We start from the raw sequence: 22,075 nt of genomic DNA, 5'->3' as shown, positions 1-22,075 counted from the left end.
ACTAGGTCTAGAGAAAGGTTGAAGGTCAAGCACCTTAAAAGTTCACGTCTCTGCCATATCCGCAATGACAGGAGTCAAGTGGGCTTTAAACCCCCTCATCATTCAGTTTCAGAAGGCATGCCTAAAAATAAGGCCTCCCAGAAAACCAATTTTTCCGACCTGGGACCTGTCGATCGTCCTGGAAGCTTTAACAAAAGAACCTTTCTCGCCGGGGGGATCAATATCCCTATGGGACTTGACATTAAAACTATCGTTTCTAGTTGCAATCACATCGGCCAAAAGGGTCTCCGAGCTGCAAGCTCTATTAATCAAAGAACCACACCTAGTTCTTTTCCCAGACAGGGTCGTACTCAGACCTTCGGAACAGTTCGTGCCAAAGGTAGCATCTAGCTTCCACTTTAATCCGGAGATCAATCTTCCTGTTTTTCTCAACACAGATGGAAATCTGCACCCTCTGGACGTGAAGTCTGCAATATCTGCCTACCTGGAGGCTACCGCTCCATTCAGGAAGTCAGAAAACCTCCTGGTCATTCCGCATGGCGCCAAAAAAGGTCAAGCGGCTTCTTCAAGGACAATATCTTCATGGCTGATTAAAGTCATCAAGAAAGCATACCTAGTTCAACACCTTCCAATACCGGAAAACCTGAAAGCGCATTCAACGAGGGCGATGGCGACCTCATGGGCAGCGTTCAGCAGAGTATCACCAGAGACTATTTGCAAGGCAGCAACTTGGTCATCAAAAACCACATTCATGTCACACTATAGAATAGATCCGGCTCAATTAACTACGGTTGAGTTCGGGAGATCAATTATTCAATCAAATTCATCCATATCTTGTGCTTGAGTAAATAGAAAACTTCTGAAAGGCACCCTCCCATGTAGCGAGTTATTTCCCAGTGTGTGTGCTGCCATGATGCGTCAGGAAAACGGAAAATTGTATACTCACCTTTCCGTAATTTTCCTTTCCTGACGCATCCCATGGCAGCACACAGATCCCACCCCTCTAAGGTGATAGTTACTGAGAATGCAACGGTGGACTCCTCTTCAAATCTTATAGCTAACCAGTCCTATCAGGTTGTGGAGGCGGAGTCACAACCCAGTGTGTGTGCTGCCATGGGATGCGTCAGGAAAGGAAAATTACGGAAAGGTGAGTATACAATTTTCCGTTTATATATATATATATATATATATATATATATATATATAATATATATATTTTTTTTATTTATTTATTTTTTACAACCTAGTGATTTATCCAAATCCTTACTTATCTTTTTATTACTATCTATAAATAATTTTAAAGAAAAGTATTTTTATAGGATGCAAAGAAGACATAATTACACTGTACCAAATGGCCAATCATCCTTGGATCTTGTACACATGGACCTTTAAAACATGTTTTAAAATTCACAATAGTGAATGTGCAAAAAAAAAAAAAAGGTTTTCGGTGAATGTGGAAGAAATACAGATGTTTATGAATGTCAGTAATTTTGCTTGACACAGTGAATGTGCAGGTGACTGATTTTAAAAACAAAACAAATGACTCACACGTGAATGTTATACTCACTGATTTATAAATAGCCTCCTTATTGTTACCACAACCTTATTTTTACCACTTTGTGGGTGACACTTACGATGATAATCTCCATGGGGATGGGAAAATGGATCTTATGCATATATTTGAGATTCAACTCCTTCACAGTGATTAGCAGCACTACGCTGACCAAAGCAAACACTAAAGATGCCACATTGGTTTGTCCCAGTTTTTTACAGATATCTATAAATGTCTGCCGGAGGAAAAAAAACACAAAATGAAAAAAAAAAAAAATCGAATGGTTAAGCAATAATTAACCTTTTTCCCGCTGTAGATAACTTTCCCCTGTACAATGTCTCCTGCTCAGGGAATGTTCATCTACATTCCCCTTGAAATAGCTTGTAGTCAACAATGTGTGCAAATGCAAACTGTGACTTGGCTGCCACTAAAAACCCCACAAACAATTAGAATTGAGATTGCATGTAGGTTGGGGACATTATTATCAAAGTGTGCCTTTGTTCATTATTGTAATTTGTTAATTACAATTGCAGTATTAAATGGAAGAATTGTACTATTTGATTTGCATTAATACAATTAATTTAAAAAAATTAAAAAAGCATTTTTTTTTTTTTTTTTTTTTAGTTAACACATCAATTCATAAGCATTCTATAAAAATTGCTTGGGCACATTAGTCAGAGATATTGTTAAGCTACCAAAGCACTGCCTAATTTTGGCCTAAGTACAGTATCTAGTTGATGACCCCTGGGCAAGAAATTATTAAAAGTTGACTTACATATATAATGGCCAGAGGGCCACTGTATGGTGGAACGGTGACTCCAAATATATACTTGAGCACAGAAAGGAGAATCTGCAAGCCAGCAGCTGTCATAAAACCACGCACAAATGATTCAGAGAGATATATAGCAACAAATCCAAATTGTACAAAGCCTAGCGCAATCTGAAAAAAAGAAGCCGATAAAAAGATAGTTATTGCAAATTGCTTATATTCTTTACAATAAATGGTCAGACAACCTAAACCTGTGAAACTTGATGGAAATATTTCACTACTACTGTGCAAAAAATCAGCAATAAGACTGCAAAAAGATATACCTTTTTGGTGAATGTACCTTTTAAAGTTCACCTTTTGTAACATGCTACACCCGCATTCTGGCTGTAACATGTAACATGTTACTGTTGCAGCAGCCTCCGCATCACCCCACTTTTTCCCTGCACACGCTGTCAACATTTTAAAAAACGTGGCCGTGCAAGGCTCTGCCCACCCGATCGCATCATTCACTCAGAGTTCTGTGAATAGGAGAACTACAAGTACCGACTTCTTTAACCACTAGAGATCCGCGCTATAGCCGAATGACGGCTACAGCGCGGACCTGCTTTGCCGGGATGACGTCTATTGACGTCATCCCGTGCACGAGCGGCCTGCGCACCCCCTGAGGGGCGCACAGTGCGCACTGTGATCAGCGAGTCTATAAGACTCGCCTGATCACGGATTGGAGCAAGGGGTCGATCCTGTCAGCCAATGACAGCTGATCATGTGACACAACAGAGCCGGCAATCGCCTATTTTTCCTCCTCGCGCTGACAGCGCGAGGAGAAAAAAAAAGCCGATCACCGGCAGCCGTGATCGGGACATCAGTCCCGATCACGGCCAGCTTATCAGTGCCCACAATGCCACCCATCAGTGCCCACAATCTGCCTCAACAACAGACATGCACCCAAGTGTCATCTACCAGTGCCCATCAGTGCCGCCCATCGGTGCCTAGCAGTGCCACCTATCAGTGCCCATCAGTCCCATCTATCAGTGGTACCCATCCGTGCCACCTTATCTGTGCCCATCAGTGCCGCCTTATCTGTGGCCATCAGTACTGCGTTATCTGTGCCTATCGTTGCCACCTTAACTGTGCCCACCAGTGCCGCCTCATCAGCGCATTTCAATGAAGGAGAAAAATTACCTGTTTGCTAAATTTTATAACAAACTATGAAACATGATTTTTTTTATTTTTTTGCATCTTTTTTTGTTTGTGTAGCAAAAAATAAAACTCCCAGCTGTAATTGAATACCACCAAAAGAAAGCTCTATTTGTGGGAAAATTATAAAAATTTAATTTGGGTACAGTGTTATATGGCCACGCAATTGTCATTCAAAGTGCATCAGCACTGAAAGCTGAAAATTGGTTTGGGCAGGAGGGGGGTTTAAGTGCCCAGTAAGCAAGTGGTTAAGGATGTCAGCTTATAGTTATCAATGAACTACCAGGGCGCTGTTGAGTGCTCTAGGTAGTTCATTGATGCTTCCTGTCAGTGTGTAACTGCCTGCCTGTATGAGCAAACAGCTTACACTGGCAGTCTGCAAGAGCTCTGTATTACATCCACGATCTACTGGGTGCAATGCTTTGCAGCCTCCTAGTAAAAAAAATTCATGCATGCACATTTGTTGACCTGCAAAAAATGTGCATTTATCATTTTTTTACAAACTGATGTGGAATGATGTATGTTTTTCTTGACATGCGATGAGTATTAATAAAGGGTAGATTTATGTCAGCCATGATTTTGAAGCAAATCCACAGGATTCACATTCACCTACACAGACAAATTTATTTATGAAACTTTTTTTAAGCAATAATATGTTGCATGGTCCATGGTAATTTTTAATTTTGAATATAGTATGGGAGGATTATAACCCCTGTCAATTATTTTGCTCTGTGTCTCATTGGAGAGATTTACCTTCACTTGCTGTCCCATAGACTAAGCAGGAAGTGAGAGGAAATCCCAAATCCCAAAATGTGTACTTCTTTTTTTTTTTTTTTTTTTATTATTTTTTTTTTACTTTCAATGATAAAGGTAAACCGGGCAAATGAAGAGGATGCATCTCCCTAAATAGGGCAAAGGTAGCAATAAAAACCTAAGTGGTAATTTAATCCATCCCCACTCTTTCGCCGATCAGTGAATTGTGATAGTAGTGGGCCTGCCATCAGAATATAATGTCCCGGTGTGGGGGGGGGATACTTTTCTACACCTCATTTGTGTGGATTGAAGAATCTGTTTTTTTTTTTTTTTTTTTCCCATTAGCTGATTTAAAAAACAAAAAAAAAACTGCATCGCCAGCCTAACCATTAAGCAGGCCATAGATGATGCAATGTTCTTTCTTGCAACCAGGGCTTGTGGAAAAAAAGTTGCTTAATTCCCTCATCAACACAGTAAGTGTAGATGGTGGAAGCCCTTCTGCAGAGGTATTGTGTTCTTCCCTCCTGGCGGGTGTGTGTGGGAAGCTGTCCCTGCCAGGAGAAAATGATGAGTACTGCTAGCTGTAATAGCTGCTGGCAATCACTTGCTATCTGGCATGCTGGCTTTACCAAAGTCAATCGATTGATCGACTTTGGTACAACCAGCCTGCCCATAGATGGATCCATAGCTCCCAACTGTCCCTGATTTCGAGAAATGTCCCTCTGTCCCTCTTTCCTTCTCATTCCTTCCTCATTTTGGTCTGATCTATATAGTTGTATATAAAATGTAGATATGTGCATTCGTTTTCGTCTGAATTTCAGCTATTTTCGTTTTGACAAACGATATCCGAAAAACGAAAGATCCGATATAAATAAATGCTCTGAATCAGCACAGCGAATCCATCCATCTTCACGGAGGAGACACTGCGGGGATTCTGGCGGCCTGACGTTTGTTATATGCGGAGGGTGAGGCCACCCGTCACCTGACCCCGCCCCCCTCTGACGCAAGGGGAAACTCTGGCTTCCCCGTGACATATGGGTGACCCCGCACCCCTCTGATGTAACACAGGCAGGTTTTCCTTACATCAGTGGGGGGCGGGGTCACCCATATGTCACGGGGAATCCCTGCAGTGTCTCCTCCGTGGAGACAGAAGATGGATGAATTCGCTGCGCTGATTCAGATCAGCCATCGCTGGACCCCGGAGAGATGATCGTCTGTCGCTGGATAGCAAGAGTGGATTACCACCGCTGGAATCTTTTCCTTTATTAAAAAAATTTATTTTTTTTTCAAAAGTGTTCGTCTTATTTAACTATTTTTTACACTTTCTTTGTGAAATGGTAGGGGTACTTTTGTACCCCCTTACCATTTCAAACAGGGGGGGCAGGATCTGGGGGTCCCTTGTTAAAGGGGGCTTCTAGATTCTGATAAGCCCCCCGCCCGCAGACCCCCACAACCACCGGCCAGGGTTGTGGGGATGAGGCCCTTCTCCGCATCAACATGGGGACAAGGTGCTTTGAGGGGTCACAGACCCCCAAAGCATCCTCCCAATGTTGAGGGCATGTGGTCTGGTACAGTTCAGGAGGGAGGGGGCCGCTCTCTTGTCCCCCCCCCCCCCCCTTTTTTCCTGCGGCCTGCCAGGTTGCGTGCTCAGATAAAGGGTCTGGTATGGATTTTTAGGGGGACCCCCACGGCAATTTTTTTTTTAATTTGATGCAGGGTTCCTCTTAATATCCATACCAGACCTGAAGGGCCTGGTAATTGAATTTGGGGGACCCCCACGCTTTTTTTTTTTTTTTTTTTTTTTTTTTTTATATTTATTTATTTTTTTATCAATGACTTTCAATGAGTGTTCTCTGTATTACGGAGCCGACAATTCATAATAGCTGCGAGTGAATTTAAAGGACTTTTTTTCATGCATAAATGACACTTTGTGCAGGGACAGTTCTAAGCTCCAGAAACATGCGCCCCTTCACAGGCATACTATAGACACCCCCCCCCCCCCCCCTACGAAATTTAAAGGAATATTACACTTTTATTGTTTCACTTTAACCATTATTAAAATCACTGCTCCCGAAAAATGGCCGTTTTAAAAACTTTTTTTTGCATTGATACATGTCCCCTGGGGCAGGACCCGGGTCCCCATTGACTTCTATGCCTATGGTCTATAAAATACTGCAAAACTTTAGCAAGATCTCCAGGTTGCGGGTCAACATGTCTAAATCAATAGCTCTAAATATATCTGTTACCAGGACCTGCTCAAACAGCTTATGCACAACTTTGCCTTCTCATGGGCACCTACCGCAATACCGTATTTTGGCGTCAAACTCACCCGATATCAACAATCTCTTCCAACCCCCTGATACATAAATGTATGGGGGACCTGGAGAGGTGGTCGACGTGTCGTCTATCCTGGCTGGGCAGAGTTCATGTGGTTAAGGCCGGTTGTGGCTTACTGTATTTTGCTCTCTCCTGATCCCAATTAAGAAACAATTCCTTACTAAATTCCAGTCCTCTTTAGTGCACTTGGTCTGGGGTAACAAAGGCTACAGACTCCCCACCATGATTCTAATTAAACCAAAATCTCAGGGTGGGTGGGCCTACTGAATTTATGGTGGTATTACCAAGCCACTCAACTGTCCCAAATATCCAGTTTTCTCTGGGGGCCCAAAGCCTGACTGGATATCCATGGAAAGACGAGCCATTCCCTTAAACACCGTAGATTACCTCCATTGGTGAGAACCGAAATCCAGACCCACTATCATGTCTCCTACCCTCTCCCACACCATAGCTCTGTGCTCCACCGTCTGCACAAAGTTGTTAAGAACACTAACAGCCTTACAGTCAACAGGCTCCTAGCAACCAGTGATACTAATGCCCTGTACACACGGTCAGACTTTTTGAAGGAAAATGTGCGATCGGATCATGTTGTTGGACAATCCAATCGTGTAGGCTCCATCTGACTTTTTCCGTCTAAATTTCTGACGCAAAGTTTGAGAGCAGGATCTAAAATTTTCGGACAACAAAATACGATTGTTTAAATTCCGATCGTGTGTAGACAATTCCGACAAAGTGCCACGTATGCTCAGAATAAATTACAAGACAAAAGCTATTGGCTACTGCCCTCTTTATAGTCCTGTCATACGTGTTGTACGTCGCCTCGTTCTGAACGATCGGATTTTCTGACAACTTTGTCCAACCGTGTGTATGCAAGAGAAGTTTGGGCCAAAATCAGACTGATTTTGTCGTTGGAATGTCCGACCGTGTGTACAGGGCATAACAGTGGGTGGGGCCTGATGGAGAAGCTGAGGGAACAGTTTCCCATCAGGTCCACTCTCTCCTTGTGATTGATAGCAGGCTATCAATCACAATCTATTGGCTAAAGAGTCTGCCCATTGCCTGCTGTCAATGCCAGGGGGAGCTAATGACATTGCATAGTGAAATTGCTGTGAAGAGTGAACAGAGTAGTGTGGAAATTTACAAACTGAACATTTTTTTTTTTTTGTTTTTTTTTTTATGGATTTGCTGAAATTTTTGTGGACCTTGGTGGATTTGTTCAGTTTCAGGTTACTACCACACTTACCTGAATGACAGCTGTTAAGCATGCCAGTGTGGCTGAAACTTGCATTCGGGCAGCATTCATTGCTTCAGTGTCTGTATCAGTAATATTTGTAGTCTTGTTTAATGTCTGAAAATTAGATTCTGGAGCCAGTTGCATGCACACATTTCCCACGATGATGCTAATGACAGCAAAGGTACCTTTTTGAAAACAATAATTTTAAGAAAGGAATACTATAACAAAATAAAATGGGTAATTAAATTATGTTATAACATGTCAGCAATATCGTACCTGGCACCATCTGTGGGATTCCTCCCAAGAAGAAATAAGTCACAAGAGGAAAAAATGAAGAGTACAAGCCATTCACTGGGGGAAGGTTAGCAAGAAGAGCAAAAGCCATACCTGTATCAAAATGAAAAAACAAAAACAATGGCACCATCTATTTTTCTGATGTCATTGACTTTTTATCATTATACAATAGATGTATTACTAACCTTGTGGTACCTGTATAGTGCCAGCACTCAGGCCACCAAGCAGATCTGGAAGTGCATATTCCTTTAAGTTATATTTGGGTACCCAGGTGAGTATAGGAAAGAGGCCAAATATCAGAGATTTAAATTTGGCCGGAGAACAGCTACAAAAAAGTGATGGGTTGAGAATATACATTGTTAAAGACTGGTTATTTTATGCATAAGTTTTAACATAGTTTATTGATACAAAACCCAGTTACAGCAGTTTGTTGTCTTTTATTTTTTTATTTTTTTTACATATACTGAACAGTAACTCTTAGAAGGTTTTTTTTTTATTTTTTCTCAGGCATGCATTGCTCATGAAAAGAATATTGTGAATAATAAGCAATGATTATATATATATATATATATATATATATATATATATATATATATATATATATATATATATATATATATATATATATATATATATCTGTCAAAATATATGCTTACTGTCAACAGTCAGTCATTTACTGTAGTCTGTAAAAAACAAAACAAAAAAACTATTCCCTTTCTTATAAAGCACCCCAACAATTAGCTCTCCCTTTAAAATGAATGCGTTAGATTGGCTAAGTGGCATAGGATATTTCTATGATAATTATATCCATCTAGTGGCCAAAGTGGTATTTTTCACTTCATATTAAAAACATTCAACCAGTGCGTGAAAATCCACAGCATAGCAGCAGGATGTTTCTGAAACTGTCACTCTTCCATATCTGGTTTAACACTACAGCATACCTGGGGAGGTCTCTGTCTACTGTCCTGGCCGAGCTTTCCTCATTCAGTTAGTATTTCTGCATACTTTCCATATTCTCTTCCAGGAACATAGCAGTCATTATATGCAAGTGCTATAACCCATACCAATAAATAAAGGCAAGTAAGGTACAATGATCAATTTACGGGGGAGTGGGTGCTGACCAGCAGGTTCATTGGCCAGCACTTTGTGAGGTCTGTTTCTGCATGGCTCCCTGCAACCTTCCAGTGGCATTGGGGGGGGGGGGGGGGGGGGGGGGAACGCTGTGGGCAGTACCATGAAGGGGCTGGTGGGTACGTTAGCTACACTACCATGGTCGTTTCAAGTGTTTCCGTGCCATCAGTTCTGTTGAACCATTTCTGTCAGGGCGTGTTCAGTCGTAGCATGTTCTGTCAAAGCAGGGCTGTTACAATGTGTTCAGTCATAGCATGTTCAGTCATAGTGGGGCAGTCACAACATGTTCAGTCTTAGCGGGTTCAGTCATAGCGGGGCTGTCAAGTGTTCAGTCATAGCATGTTCAGTCATAGCGTGTTCTGTCACAACTTGTTCAGTCATAGTGTGTTTCAGTCATAGCGGGCACTGTCATAGTGGGTGCTGTCATAGCGTGGCTGTCACAATGTGTTCAGTCTTAGCATGTTCAGTCATAGCGTTGCTGTCAAGTGTTCAGTCATAGTGTGTTCAGTCACAGCGTGTACTGCCCTAGCGTGATCAGTCATAGCGTGTTCCATCATAGCACGTTCTGTCAGTGTGGTTCTGTCACAGCGTGGTCTGTCATAGCATGTCGGTGCTATGCAGTTATGGCATACATCTTGAGCTGTTTCATCTTCGTTTGTTTCCATGTCTCATTGTACCTGTTCAGGTTTCTTCGTATACCTGGGTTTAGTTAGCTAGTGTTCACGTCTCAGGATCTGTCACATTTATGATCCATATGAGGTTTTAGTTTTTTAAATGATTGTTGACCACAATCTGCTCACCCATATACCACACGTCATACGATGTACGTTTCACTTCATTACACTTGCACGACTACCCACCACAGTCTGTGGATACACCGGCCCTGTGTGTTACATTTTAATTACCTGTCTCATAGTTTCATAGTTAGTAAGGTTGAATAAAGACACCAGTCCATCCAGTTCAACCTGAGTGAGTGTCTACAATTGTCCCCATCCCTGTACATTGCACACTCATGTTGGTCCCTACCCTCAAGGAGCCCACAATCCAAGGTCCCCATTCATATCCTAGGGCCAATTTTGAACAGAAGACAATTTACCTACCTGCATGTCTTTGGATTGTGAGAGGAAACCCACGCAGGCACAGGGAGAACATGCAAACTCCAGGCAGGTAGTGTCGTGGTTGGGATTTGAACCAGCGACCCTTCTTACTGCTAGGTGAGAGTGCTAACCACTACACCACTGTGCCGCCCACTACCACTGTGCCGCCCACTGTCTCTGTGCTGCAGATTTTTCGGGCTCACTTACTGCATACATTTGGATGGGGGTCCTCCATTGGGTTCATTCACGTGCTGTGGTCTTGTCATTACTGCTTACGTCCTTTTTATTCGGGTAGGCACAGAGGGGTGGTGTTCACATATCTGGTTGTCTGTTGTCACTTTCTGTCATGGTTTTGCAATAGTGTTTGTCTGCTTATCTGTATCCATGTGTTCATCTCTAGAGACCAGCCGACCCTCACCTGATTGCTTTTGTAATCCATCCTCTGGCATGACTCCACCCTAGCTTCTATCAGAGAACTCTATATTAACCTGTGCACTGCAGGCCAACCCTGCTGATCAACCTTTGTGTGTTAGCTTCTTGTTACCTGCCGTGTGCTCTTCTGTTGTCCCGTTACCGACTTTGGCGTGTCCTTGACTATCCCTGTTTGCCTGTGATGCTGACCTGTTGGCGTGTCCCTGACTATTCCTGTCTGCTTGTGGCCCCGACCTTGGCTTTATGCCTCGCTATCCCTATCCTCCTGTTGCCTACTGTGGGTGTGAGCTGGGGGTCGCGACCTAGAGCCAGTTGCAGCCAAGTCCATCCTCACCACTAGAGGCGCTGGTGAACATCTGCTGGCTCTTAGACTCCACGCCCCAGGGAATCTTACGCTCTAACCCCAGTGGGATCTGTCTCCCATCTGCAGCAGTCAGCCGTAGGGTCCACAACCTTGCGGTGCACTCCTGATCCCTACGGTGTGCATCTGTCACCTCGCCTCAAGGTGACCTGACAGTTTGATCAGCCATGGACCTGGCTGACGTGCCGCTTCCTACAGTCGATCCGTTGCAGGGCTTAGTTCGCAGACTTGAGACCCAAGAATCGCATCAGACCCAGGTGATGCGATTCCTTCAAGATCTGGCTTCCCGCTTCGAGCAGCTACAGGCTTCCTTGGGAACCCCGAACCTGCAGCCTCAAGTACAGTCAGCAGCTGCACCTATCTCACCAGTCGCATCCACGCATGCATTATTACTGCCAGCTCCGTCCCGTTTCTCTGGGGACTCCAAGGCTTTCAGGGGGTTCCTTAGCCTGTGCACAATTCATTTTGAACTTCAGCCCCAAAACTTCCTGTCCGATCGGGCAAAAGTAGCATATATCATATCCCTCCTGTCTGGCGAGGCGCTAGCTTGGGCTGCCCTTCTGTGGGAACTGAATGATCCAGTGGTTTTTAGCCTGTCTGATTTCTTGAAACTTTTTCGGAATATCTTTGAGGAACCGGGTCGTGTCTCCTCAGCGGCTAGCGCTCTTTTACGTCTCCGTCAAGAGTCCGCGTCTGTGGGACAGTATGCTCTTCATTTCCGTATCCTCACAGCTGAATTGAGCTGGAAAAATGAGGTCCTAGTTGCAACCTTTTTACATGGCCTCTCTGATAGCGTGAAGGATGAATTAGCAGGAAGATCCCTTCCTGCTGATCTGGACAGTGTCATGACCTTGTGTAACCAGATCAATATTCGCTTTCAGGAGAGGGCCCTGGAAAAAAGACGCCAGCACTCCCCGTTCTTTAGACAGCCTGACCCCCCGGTCCCTTCTCTTCGATCCTAGGAGCACTTCCTGCCTACTAAGGAACCTATGCAGTTGGGCTGGACTAAGTTATCTCCCGAAGAACGTGCTAGGCGCAGAACTCTGGGCCTATGCCTCTATTGTGGGGCCAAAGGTCATTTCCGTGACACTTGTTCTCTTCGTCCGGAAAAACGCTCAGAGCTAATACATCTGGAAGGTGGAGTATTAGACCCTGAAATATCACCTTCACCTTCTCGTCTTCTTCTTTCTGTGTTGCTTCATGTCGGTGCTTCCTCTCGTTCGGTCTCAGCACATCTGGATTCCGGAGCCGCTGCCAATTTCATGGATTGGGAAACTGCATCCTCCATGAGACTTACCCTTTTGCCCCTTACAACGCCATTGGTGGTCTTGGCAATTGATGGCACGGTTCTCCCAGGGGGCCCTATCCGCTTCCAGACTCTTCCTGTTAAGATGTCAGTAGGGACACTGCACCAGGAGTGGATATCCTTCCTTGTCTTGCCTAAGGCTTCATCTCCTATCATATCTTTGGTTACGGCTCAATTCTCCACACTGACTGGTCTGCTGGACAGATCCTGGCTTGGGGTTCCTCCTGTTCCTCTTCCTGCCTACTCAAGGGTACCCCAAAAGAGAAACTTCCTGTTACCACCATCCCAGTATCTTCTGCTCTTCCCGCTGTATATAGCGATCTCTGGGATGCATCCTGCAATAGTCGGACTGATGCACTCTCTAGGTCATGTGGTACTCTGGATGAGGGGCCCACCTATGAACCTGAGTCGATCATTCACTCCAGTTCGCATAACCATTTACCTTTGCCTGTCCCTAATCTCCCTTGGACGCACAGCCAGGCTAACTTGTCTGCAAGTTCCACAGTTGCTATGCCCTGTGATGCGATTGAGATGGTCGCTACACCTGACAATACTATTCAGTCAGCCTCTGCACTAGTTATGCCAGTCCAGCCCATGCCCAATGAGCTTCTTGTTCAGGACCTTCTGTGACCTGGCCTCACCCTACTGCTACTATGTCCGTTCAAACCCGTTTTAAGAGGCTCAATCCATCCTTTGGATAGAATACCTCATTCGGCCAGGTGGGGTTTTCAATCTTTTTCTCAGGGTTCTCTGCATTCTGTTTCAGCTATCCAGCTTGACTCTTGTGACTTGTCACCTTCTAACCAACCTGACCTCAAGGATCCACTGACCTCTGCCCAGTCTGGTGGTCCTGTTATGGATGCCCAGCTCATCTTTAAGGGTCTGGGGGACCCTGCTCAGGCTCCTGATCTTCTCATGCCCTTACCCATTCCTAAAAAGCCTTTAGTCCTCAAGTCCTCTCGTCCTCTCCTTACCTCGGTTCCAGTCTCTGAGGATAATCTAAAATACGAGTTTAGTCAAGTTTTGGATTCCCGGCTCCATAAAGGTATTCTTCAGTACCTCGTACATTGGAAAGGGTTTGGCCCTGAGGAGAGGTCTTGGATCACTGCATCTGATGTCTTTGCTCCTAGTCTGTTGAGGAGGTTCCATCTGGAGTTTCCCTTTAAGCCTGGACCCAGGCGGTGGAGGGGGAGGCCTCGTAAGAGGGAGGGTACTGTCATGGTTTTGCAATAGTGTTTGTCTGCTTATCTGTATCCATGTGTTAATCTCTAGAGACCAGCCGACCCTCACCTGATTGCTTTTGTAATCCATCCTATGGCATGACTCCACCCTAGCTTCTATCAGAGAATTCTATATTAACCTGTGCACTGCAGGCCAACCCTGCTGATCAACCTTTGTGTGTTAGCTTCCTGTTACCTGCCGTGTGCTCTACTGTTGTTCCGTTACTGACTTTGGTGTGTCCTTGACTATCCCTGTTTGCCTGTGATTCTGACCTTTTTGGCGTGTCCCTGACTATTCCTGTCTGCTTGTGGCCCCAACCTTGGCTTTGCCCCTCACTATCCCTATCCTCCTGTTGCCTACTGTGGGTGTGAGCTGGGGGACCCTGGGGGTCGCGACCTGGAGCCAGTTGCAGCCAAGTCCATCCTCACCACTAGAGGCGCTGGTGAACACCTGCTGGCTCTTAGACTCCGCGCCCCAGGGAATCTTGCGCTCTAACCCCAGTGGGATCTGTCTCCGTCTGCAGCAGTCAGCCGTAGGGTCCACAACCTTGCGGTGCACTCCTGATCCCTACGGTGTGCACTTGTCACCTCGCCTCAAGGTGACCTGACACTTTCTCTAATTTGTGTTCCCTTGGTTTGGGCATGCCACACGTTGCAGAAGCAATTAATTCACGTTTAGCCCTTCAACCCCATGTGGGGGTTTCAGAGCATGGTAGCACTTCGTCATTAAGGAGTTGGTCCATACTTAACCACACAGTGGAGCTTTGTCACAGGGGTTTTCCTTTTCCATCCACAACTGGGAAGGTGGTACGCTTCAGATTGTTTCCAATTCTGTCCCAGCTACTCCCTTCCACCAGCATGGAACATACATGTTCTGGGCATTATTCTTTAACACGGATTCATGTGGGCCAAGTATGCTCTCCACGGCCTGTTACAGTTGCAAGAGGATGAAGTGATCGTAGCTTGCTCGGTCAGAGGCAGGGTGTCAGCGCACCCCCAGCTCCTGCTCTTCTTACATTCCTGCGGGCAAGATTGAGATCCCCTTAGTCCACTGGTCTTGTCAGGCCTTCTGGTTCAATTTGTTTGAGCCATGTAATGTTCCTTTTCAGGGGCTGTGTTGGAATTTCCCATCCCCGGTCTTCAGACAGCCCCTGCTGGAGGAATTTTTCAGGCCTGCACTCGTGCCTCATTAGTATCTCATCAAGTGTTTCGTATGTAGTATCTTGGCTTTAGCAGACAGTCGGCAATCTAGTACTGGAGGCAATAATTTCCTCAGAAATCAGGTTTAATCAAATCATTTACGGGACATTCATTTGGGTTCTGGGCAGTGTTAGCAGGTTACAAACAGGGTTCCTTCTTATCAGCATTTCATGGGACGCTGGTGTAGCACTGACATCCTTGTCTATTGATGTGGTTATGTATGCTTTAATGTAAGGTTTATTGACATTACTGTGGTTTCATGCCAGAGCCATCTAGTGACCAAATATGCGTAACGCACCTGTTTATTATTACCTCAGAACAACCTAAAGACTTGTAAAGGAAGTGACTGTTTGTATTCTGAAGGTTGACCTTGTTACCCAGGAGTCTGTGTGACCTACCCATGAACACTTTTATGCAGTGCATGCTGGGTAGGGGATAAAGGGACCCGAGCAGCGATTTTAGGTCTCTTGGGACCACACTTCCTGCCTGTATGGATCTGTGGAGAGGTTTCTTGGAGACGGTGGCCGACAGCCATCGCAGAGTGCCAGCCTATTTGTTTGTGAGGTGATCTGATGGAGCCTGAAAGGACGGGAGCAGGATTGAGAAGGTCCAAAGACACTCAGCGGAGAATCGGAGAACCGGATTGATTCAGCGGAGCGATACAGAGCGTCTTGCCCAGCTGACGGAAAGGCAAGCTACAGTCACCGGACCAAAGTGATCACGTGGAACTCTGATCCAGTTGATGAGCGGGTTGCAGCCCACCATTTGTTAACTTTTGCACACAATTAGACTCACATACAGGCCTCACTGGAACCTGTAGTTCCACGGAGGCACAGCAGAGCAACTGACACTGAGCAGGCATGGAGCCTATCTACCTTGGCGCCTCAAACGTTTGTAAATAAGTTACTGGAATTACACCAGGAGCATTTCAGCTTAATCCTCCATAAACTTTGGATTACAAATACAAAGGAGTGACTTTAGCTAGCGAAGAAAAGAAGACCCCAGATAAAAGTACTTTAAGTGAGGCCTCACATATAGCATTTAAAGCAGGGGGAGCTTCCAGGTTTATATATATATATCTATACACATTTTGTATTGTTATATTGAAATATATTGTGCTGTCGTCCTACATTGGGATGACAGCACAATTCCTGTAATCACCTGTGTATATATTTTGGTTAAGTATCCAGTTGTGTGGCGTACTGTCTCTTCCCACCAGGTGAAGCCAGTGGTTCCTGAGGGTACAATACAGGTACAGTTTTATATTGTACTGTATTACATTGCACTACAGCTGTGCCAAGGGGATTGAGTCAAGTTAGTGGGGTTTTTAAGAGTGCAGGCCCAATCTAATCAGCAGCTCCTTCGGGGGTTAGTGCTACACTGGTATTCCTCCTGCTATAGCTGATACATACTGGATCCTTATACTGAAGCCATCTGGATGTGTGCTACTCTACTAGACAAATTGTTACCTGCCCTTCGTTAAGCTTTCTTATCACACCCTCCTGGCCTGGGGTCTGTGTCGCATGGTCTTGCGCTTCGGGGCCGGCTGGCCCGAGCCTCGCAACTGACAGTGTAGGCCCAGAAATGTTACATAGTTAGTAAGGTTGAATAAAGACACCAGTCCATCCAGCTCAACTTGAGCGAGTGTCTACAATTGTCCCTATGCCTGTACACTGCACACTCACATTGGTCCTTACCCTAAAAGGAGCCCACAATCCAAGGTCCCCATTCATATACTAGGGCCAATTTTGGACAGAAGCCAATTAATGCATTACTGCATGTCTTTGGAGTGTGGGAGAAAACCGGAGGAAACCCACGCAGGCACAGGGAGAACATGCAAACTCCAGGCAGGTAGTGTCTTGGTTGGGATTCGAACCAGCGACCCTTTTTACTGCTAGGCGAGAGTGCTAACCACTACACCACTGTGCCGCCCGTCAATGTCTTGGGGCCTGCTGATCCAGGGGTGGTCCTGTGCTGTCTCTCCTGCGGGGAGAAGCCGGGAAGGCTGGAGGATCCAGGGGAGGACTTTTCCAGTGGAGGACCGAGCGCGAGGCTGGTGTCTTTGGAGGAGCCTGGAAGCTTAGTTTGAAGATGCAACCCGGATCAATATCCTTTCAGTATCGCTGGGTCGGCTGAAAGAATCTGGTACCATATGGTAGTTCTTCCTAAAAACTCTCAAAACCACTAAGTTCAAGTAACAAGTCTATGGCAGAGACTTTGTTGTGCATCTACTCTCAAAACCTCTAAGTTCAGTTAACAAGTTTGTGGCAGAGACTTTGTTTAGCATCTCATCAGCTGCTAGGTCAAGTGAGAGGGGCCTATCCGATGACTGCTGGATCCAGTCTGTGGAGCTGCTTGTCCTCTGGATCTCACTAGTACTTCTAACCTGCAATTACCAGGTGCCTGAACTCCCCCTTATCCTCTGACCCTCTATTGAAGGACTGTCTTGTGTCTTTCTTTGGTGTTACCCCCTAAATAAATCTTCAAAAAGGACCACGTGTCTGATCTATCATCATTTGGGCCACTTTCCACGGGACCCCTCTAAGATGAAGAGGCGAGCAGGTGAGGTAATGGTAAGCCCGAATAAAACCAGCAGCTCCTTCGGGGGTTAGTGCTACACATAAATATTTTTTAACAAATAGGACACATTTTTTAACATTCACAGAACCAGATTGCATGTGGTATGTAGGTGTCCGGACACATTTTACATAAATATCGCATGCGGTCCTGCAACTGTCAATTTATGAAGCGGTATTTTCCTCTTTAAAATTTGCAGTAAATTTGCAGTAAATTATTATATTATATTGCATTGAAAAAAAAGGAAGGTTGCCGTATTTATCTCATGAAACCATGTGGTAGTTTATAGCATGTGATTTCCATACAGTGGAGAAGACTGCCAATTTTTATTGCTAATAAAGAGGTTAAATGATTTAAACTATTTAAATATGCCAACCAGTGGCGTCGCCTCGGGGGGGGTGGACGTGTGACACCATCCTGAGGGCGGCAAAGGGTCCTGGGTCCTGGAGGCAGGGCTCTTTTCAGCTGGAAAATGCCGGCGCTGCACTAGACCTGAGTGAGACTGCTCAGTGTCACTCTCATGGCAGATGAGTCACATGTCTGCTGCACGGAGAGTGACAATCTGAGCAGGCAACTCTCCAGGCGGCTACACACTAAATGCTCCACCGCCAGCCGCACAGATGCATGAGAGGAAGGGGCTTCTGTATTGATGGAGGGGGGTGGTTTGTCCTGAGGGGGGTCTGTGTACTGATGGAGGGGGTTGGTTTGTCCTGAGGGAGGTAGGTACTGATGGAGGGGAGTGGTTTGTCCTGAGAGAGGGTCTGTACTGATGGAGGGGGTGGTTTGTTCTGAGTAGGGATGAGCTTCGAGTTCGTGTCGAACTCATGTTCAACTCGAACATTGCCTGTTCACCTGTTCGGCGAACAGCGAACAATTTGGGGTGTTCGCGGCACATTCAAATAGCCGCATAATGCCCTGTACAAGTCTGTGAGAAATCTAAAGTGCTAATTTTAAAGGCTAATATGCAAGTTACTGTCCTAAAAAGTGTTTGGGGACCTGGGTCCTGCCCCAGGGGACATGGATCAATGCAAAAAAAAGTTTTAATAACGGCCGTTTTTTCAGGAGCACTGATTTTAATAATGCTTAAAGTGAAACAATAAAAGTGTAATATTCCTTTAAATGTCAACCTGGGGGGGGGGGTGTCTATAGTATGCCTGTAAAGGGGCGCATGTTTCTGTGCTTAGAACTATCCCTGCACAAAGTGTAATTTCTGCAGTCATTGATAAAAAAAAAAAGCGTGGTGTTCCCCCTAAATTTTATATTTATATTTTTTTATATATATATATATATATATATACACACAGATTGCATATGGAGCGATCATTGGAGCGAGAGCAATAATGCCAGCACTAGACCTCCTCTGTAACACTTTTTTTTTTTTTTATAGTGCCGCCTATGGAGATTTCTTTTTTGTTTGTGAAACAGTTTCTTCTTTCCAAAAAAAAACTATGACATAAAAAGTTGCAATGACCACCATTTTATTCTCTAGGGTGTCTGACAAACAATTGTATATTGTTTTAAGGCAATTTACTATTTTTTTTCAAAAACTGTACAGGTGGCATAACTTCCAACCAGTAATTTCACAGTAAATAGATAAATAATAAATGATTGTTATAACATATATAGCATATAAATATAATTTAGCTTGATTTAAAACTGTACCTTAACAGCAGCAGCGGCAGCAGATTCTCATTCTCCCTTTTAACTGTGTGAGAAAAACATGGGATTGTGGGTAAATCTTATACTCGTAAACCCATGTTTTTTTCCTTGTAGTTAAGAGGGCTGGGCTGGAAGGGAGCATGTGTCTTCTAGAAACATGCCCCCTTCTATGACACTACAGTGAGAGACGTGCCTCCACTGCAGCATTTTTATTGGACAGCTTCTGCTAATGATACTTTACCATTGGTCCAATACTCCAAGCTGTCCATTGAGCTCAGTGCCTCTGACAAGAACTGAGATGCACTGTGAGCTCATCCTCTGTCTGCTGCAAATGGTGTGCCAGCTTGTATTTAAACTGGCGGCTCTGTATGTAGCTTCTGACAGGCTGTGTAAGGAGCCCCATATCTCTGGAACCTTAGGTCGTAGGAGCCCCAGCGGTGGGGTAGGATGTCAAACTACCTACTCCCTAAATTTGGGGTCTCTGTTACCCCCTGGTCGTGCTATGACCCTCAATTTTTTTTTTTTTGTAGTGGTGTCCTCGACTTCCAAGGGCCTGATGGTGACCCCCAGAGCCAGGGAGAACTGATATTCCTCCTCAGGGTGCAGGTTACTAGGTATAGTGGCTGTGGTGCAAGGTGAAAAGATTGGGCATCAGTCACTTTTTATAAAAATGAACAAAGAGTTTTATTTCTTTTAACAGGAACTTGGGGGGCGGGGGGGGGGGTTTAGGGTCACCCTTAGGCAAATGCAATAGCTATTAACGCAAACTCCACAGACAAAAATAGAATTCGGCTGACAGCAATACAGAACGAGGGCCTTTAAGCTGAATGCAGCAATCTGTATCATGTAGCAACCACTGTCTCCTATAGCAACAAATTCTCACAGTATCCTACTGTAGATCTTCCAGTTTAACTCACAGTATCCCACTGTAGATCCTTAAGCTCAGCTCGCGTCTCTCTCTCACTAGACTTTTTGGACTCTCAGCCACCCACTGGATTCTCCGAGCTTCACTCGCAGCTAACCGCTGTACTTCATCTTTAAGCTTTACTTACAGCTACCCACCATACCCCTTCAAACTTTGCTCACAGCTAACCGCTGCCTTCCTGGATGAATCTCCACTGAAGCTTTCCCACCACTTCACTGTGCCCAGCTAGTGAAGCATCTGCTCTGATACTCCTTCAGAACTTTATCCTTTCCAAACTTACCTCCAGTAACAGGAGTGGTCTTCCCTTTTGTGGCAACTGCTTTTCTTTTACCCCTGACATTGATCAGGCTCCCCTCAGGCCGAGCCTCTAACATGTGTGGTTTCGTCCCAGGCTTTGGGCTTAAAGTGGTTCTGCACCTAAAAAAAAATAAATAGAAATAAAAATAAAAAAATATTAAAAGCCAGCAGCTACTAATATTGCAGCTGCTGACTTTTAATAAAATCATACTTACCTGTCCCAGGGTCCAGCGATGTCGGCGGCAGATGACGAGCGATCGCTCGTCTCGCTGCTGCCACCACTGCCATCCTCTGTCAGGGAATCGGGAAGTGAAGCATGACGGCTTCACTGCCCGGTTCCCTAATGCGCATGCGCGAGTCGTGCTGCGCGTCTCTTCAGATCCCCCGCTGTGTCCTGGGAACTGTGTGTTTCCCAGAACACAACGGGGGGGGGGGGGGCGGGGCGTCTGCGGGGGTCTGCGGCGGTCTGCCCGGAAGTGGGTGCAGATACCTGGATTATCCAGGTAACTTCACCCCCCTCCCCCCTGAAAGTTGCCGATTGTGGCACCGGAGGGGGGGAGGGATCAGATTAGCGGAACTTCCCCTTTAGGGTGAAGAACCGCTTTAACCTTGGCTGCGAAACCCCAGCTGCTGGATAGGCCTTAAGTGGACCTAGCAGCCAGCCTGCCTCCTGTATAGGCCTCAGACTTCAGGCCTAACAACCAGGAGCTTCTTAACACACACACACACACCCCCCCCCCCCCCTGGCAGCAGTTTTAGACAGGAAGAACCCTGATCACCTGACTCCTCCGAAATAAAGAGCCTATCCTAGCATACACAGCAGCCAAAGAAACTCCTGCTGATTGGCTGAGACAACCTAGTTACTCATTACCTGAATCTATGGTAATCCATCATTCCAATGTCAAATGCAACAGTGCCACCTATTGACAGAAGTGAGAGACTACCCCAAACTCAGACTTGGGACAAGAGTCAGTTGGTCAACCTACCAATTAAACACCTAGCTACCACCTAGCACAACTAAATTTATTAGCAGCCCTGTTTAGGACCTGCCTCACCTGCCTCCCCTGACTACATGTCCCTGGTCTACACTGAGAGAGCGGGGTGGTTTGCCCTGAAGGGAGTCTGTACTGATGGAGAGGGGTGGTTTGTCCTGAGGGGGGTCTGTACTCATGGAGGGGGGTTTGTCCTGAGGAGGGGTCTGTACCGATGGAAGGGGATCTGCTGGGCAGGCGCTACCACTAGGTGAAGTAGGCAGCTGCCTAGGGTGCAACCACAGCCTCTGTCCCGTTGAAGCTCCAAGCGTGTGTGAGCTTGGCTTTCCTCTCCTAAATGCCAGGCCATTCAGTGCCGGGCCAGCTGTCCCAAGAACACATCTGCTACATGCTACCAATCTCCCAATGTGTCCTGCTGAGTGCCCCCACAGTCACATCTCCTCACACAGGAATATCTGACAGTGCCGCTCCGGGACTCTCCAGCCTGTCCCTCTGGTGCAGCCTGCGTGTCTGTGTGAGTGCAGTGGAGGGGTTGGGGCTCGGTGGAGATCATCTGAGCATGGGGAGAGGTTCGGCGACTGTTTGTGGTGCCCCCCACTGGCCGGGAGGTCAGCTGAGTGGCTGGATGGCACTGGCGGGGAATGATAAGCAATGCTGCCCGCCCAGTGCTTTGGAAAGCCCTAATGTGATGGTTGATGAAGCCATGAAGAGTAGAGGTAAGGAGAAGGATGGATCCTCCCCA

At 45.7% G+C, this 22,075-nt stretch overlaps 1 protein-coding gene and 1 long non-coding RNA gene across 6 annotated transcripts in view; one reads left to right on the top strand and one right to left on the bottom strand.

Moving 5' to 3' along the window:
* The window catches only part of SLC26A9 (solute carrier family 26 member 9), a 753,885-nt gene that overhangs the window by 396,813 nt on the left and 334,997 nt on the right, over positions 1–22,075 (bottom strand). For 3 of the 5 annotated variants that reach the window (XM_077481318.1, XM_077481319.1, XM_077481320.1), the window contains 5 exons: positions 8,322–8,461; positions 8,119–8,229; positions 7,852–8,027; positions 2,328–2,492; positions 1,635–1,787 (listed from right to left, as the gene is read on the bottom strand). In XM_077481318.1, the coding sequence (XP_077337444.1) occupies positions 1,635–1,787; positions 2,328–2,492; positions 7,852–8,027; positions 8,119–8,229; positions 8,322–8,461 (745 nt within the window). The remainder of the gene's footprint in view (positions 1–1,634; positions 1,788–2,327; positions 2,493–7,851; positions 8,028–8,118; positions 8,230–8,321; positions 8,462–22,075) is intronic. The other 2 variants (XM_077481322.1, XM_077481323.1) reach the window with 1 other exon arrangement.
* The window catches only part of LOC143982511 (uncharacterized), a 63,470-nt gene that overhangs the window by 10,076 nt on the left and 31,319 nt on the right, over positions 1–22,075 (top strand). The gene's annotated exons all lie outside the window — the stretch shown is intronic.

This window comes from Lithobates pipiens, unplaced genomic scaffold, assembly GCF_037356315.1.
Source record: "Lithobates pipiens isolate NorthernLeopardFrog02 unplaced genomic scaffold, aLitPip1_a1.2 Scaffold_16, whole genome shotgun sequence".
NCBI classification, from domain to species: domain Eukaryota; kingdom Metazoa; phylum Chordata; class Amphibia; order Anura; family Ranidae; genus Lithobates; species Lithobates pipiens.
This window is presented reverse-complemented; position numbering and strand designations above follow the sequence as displayed.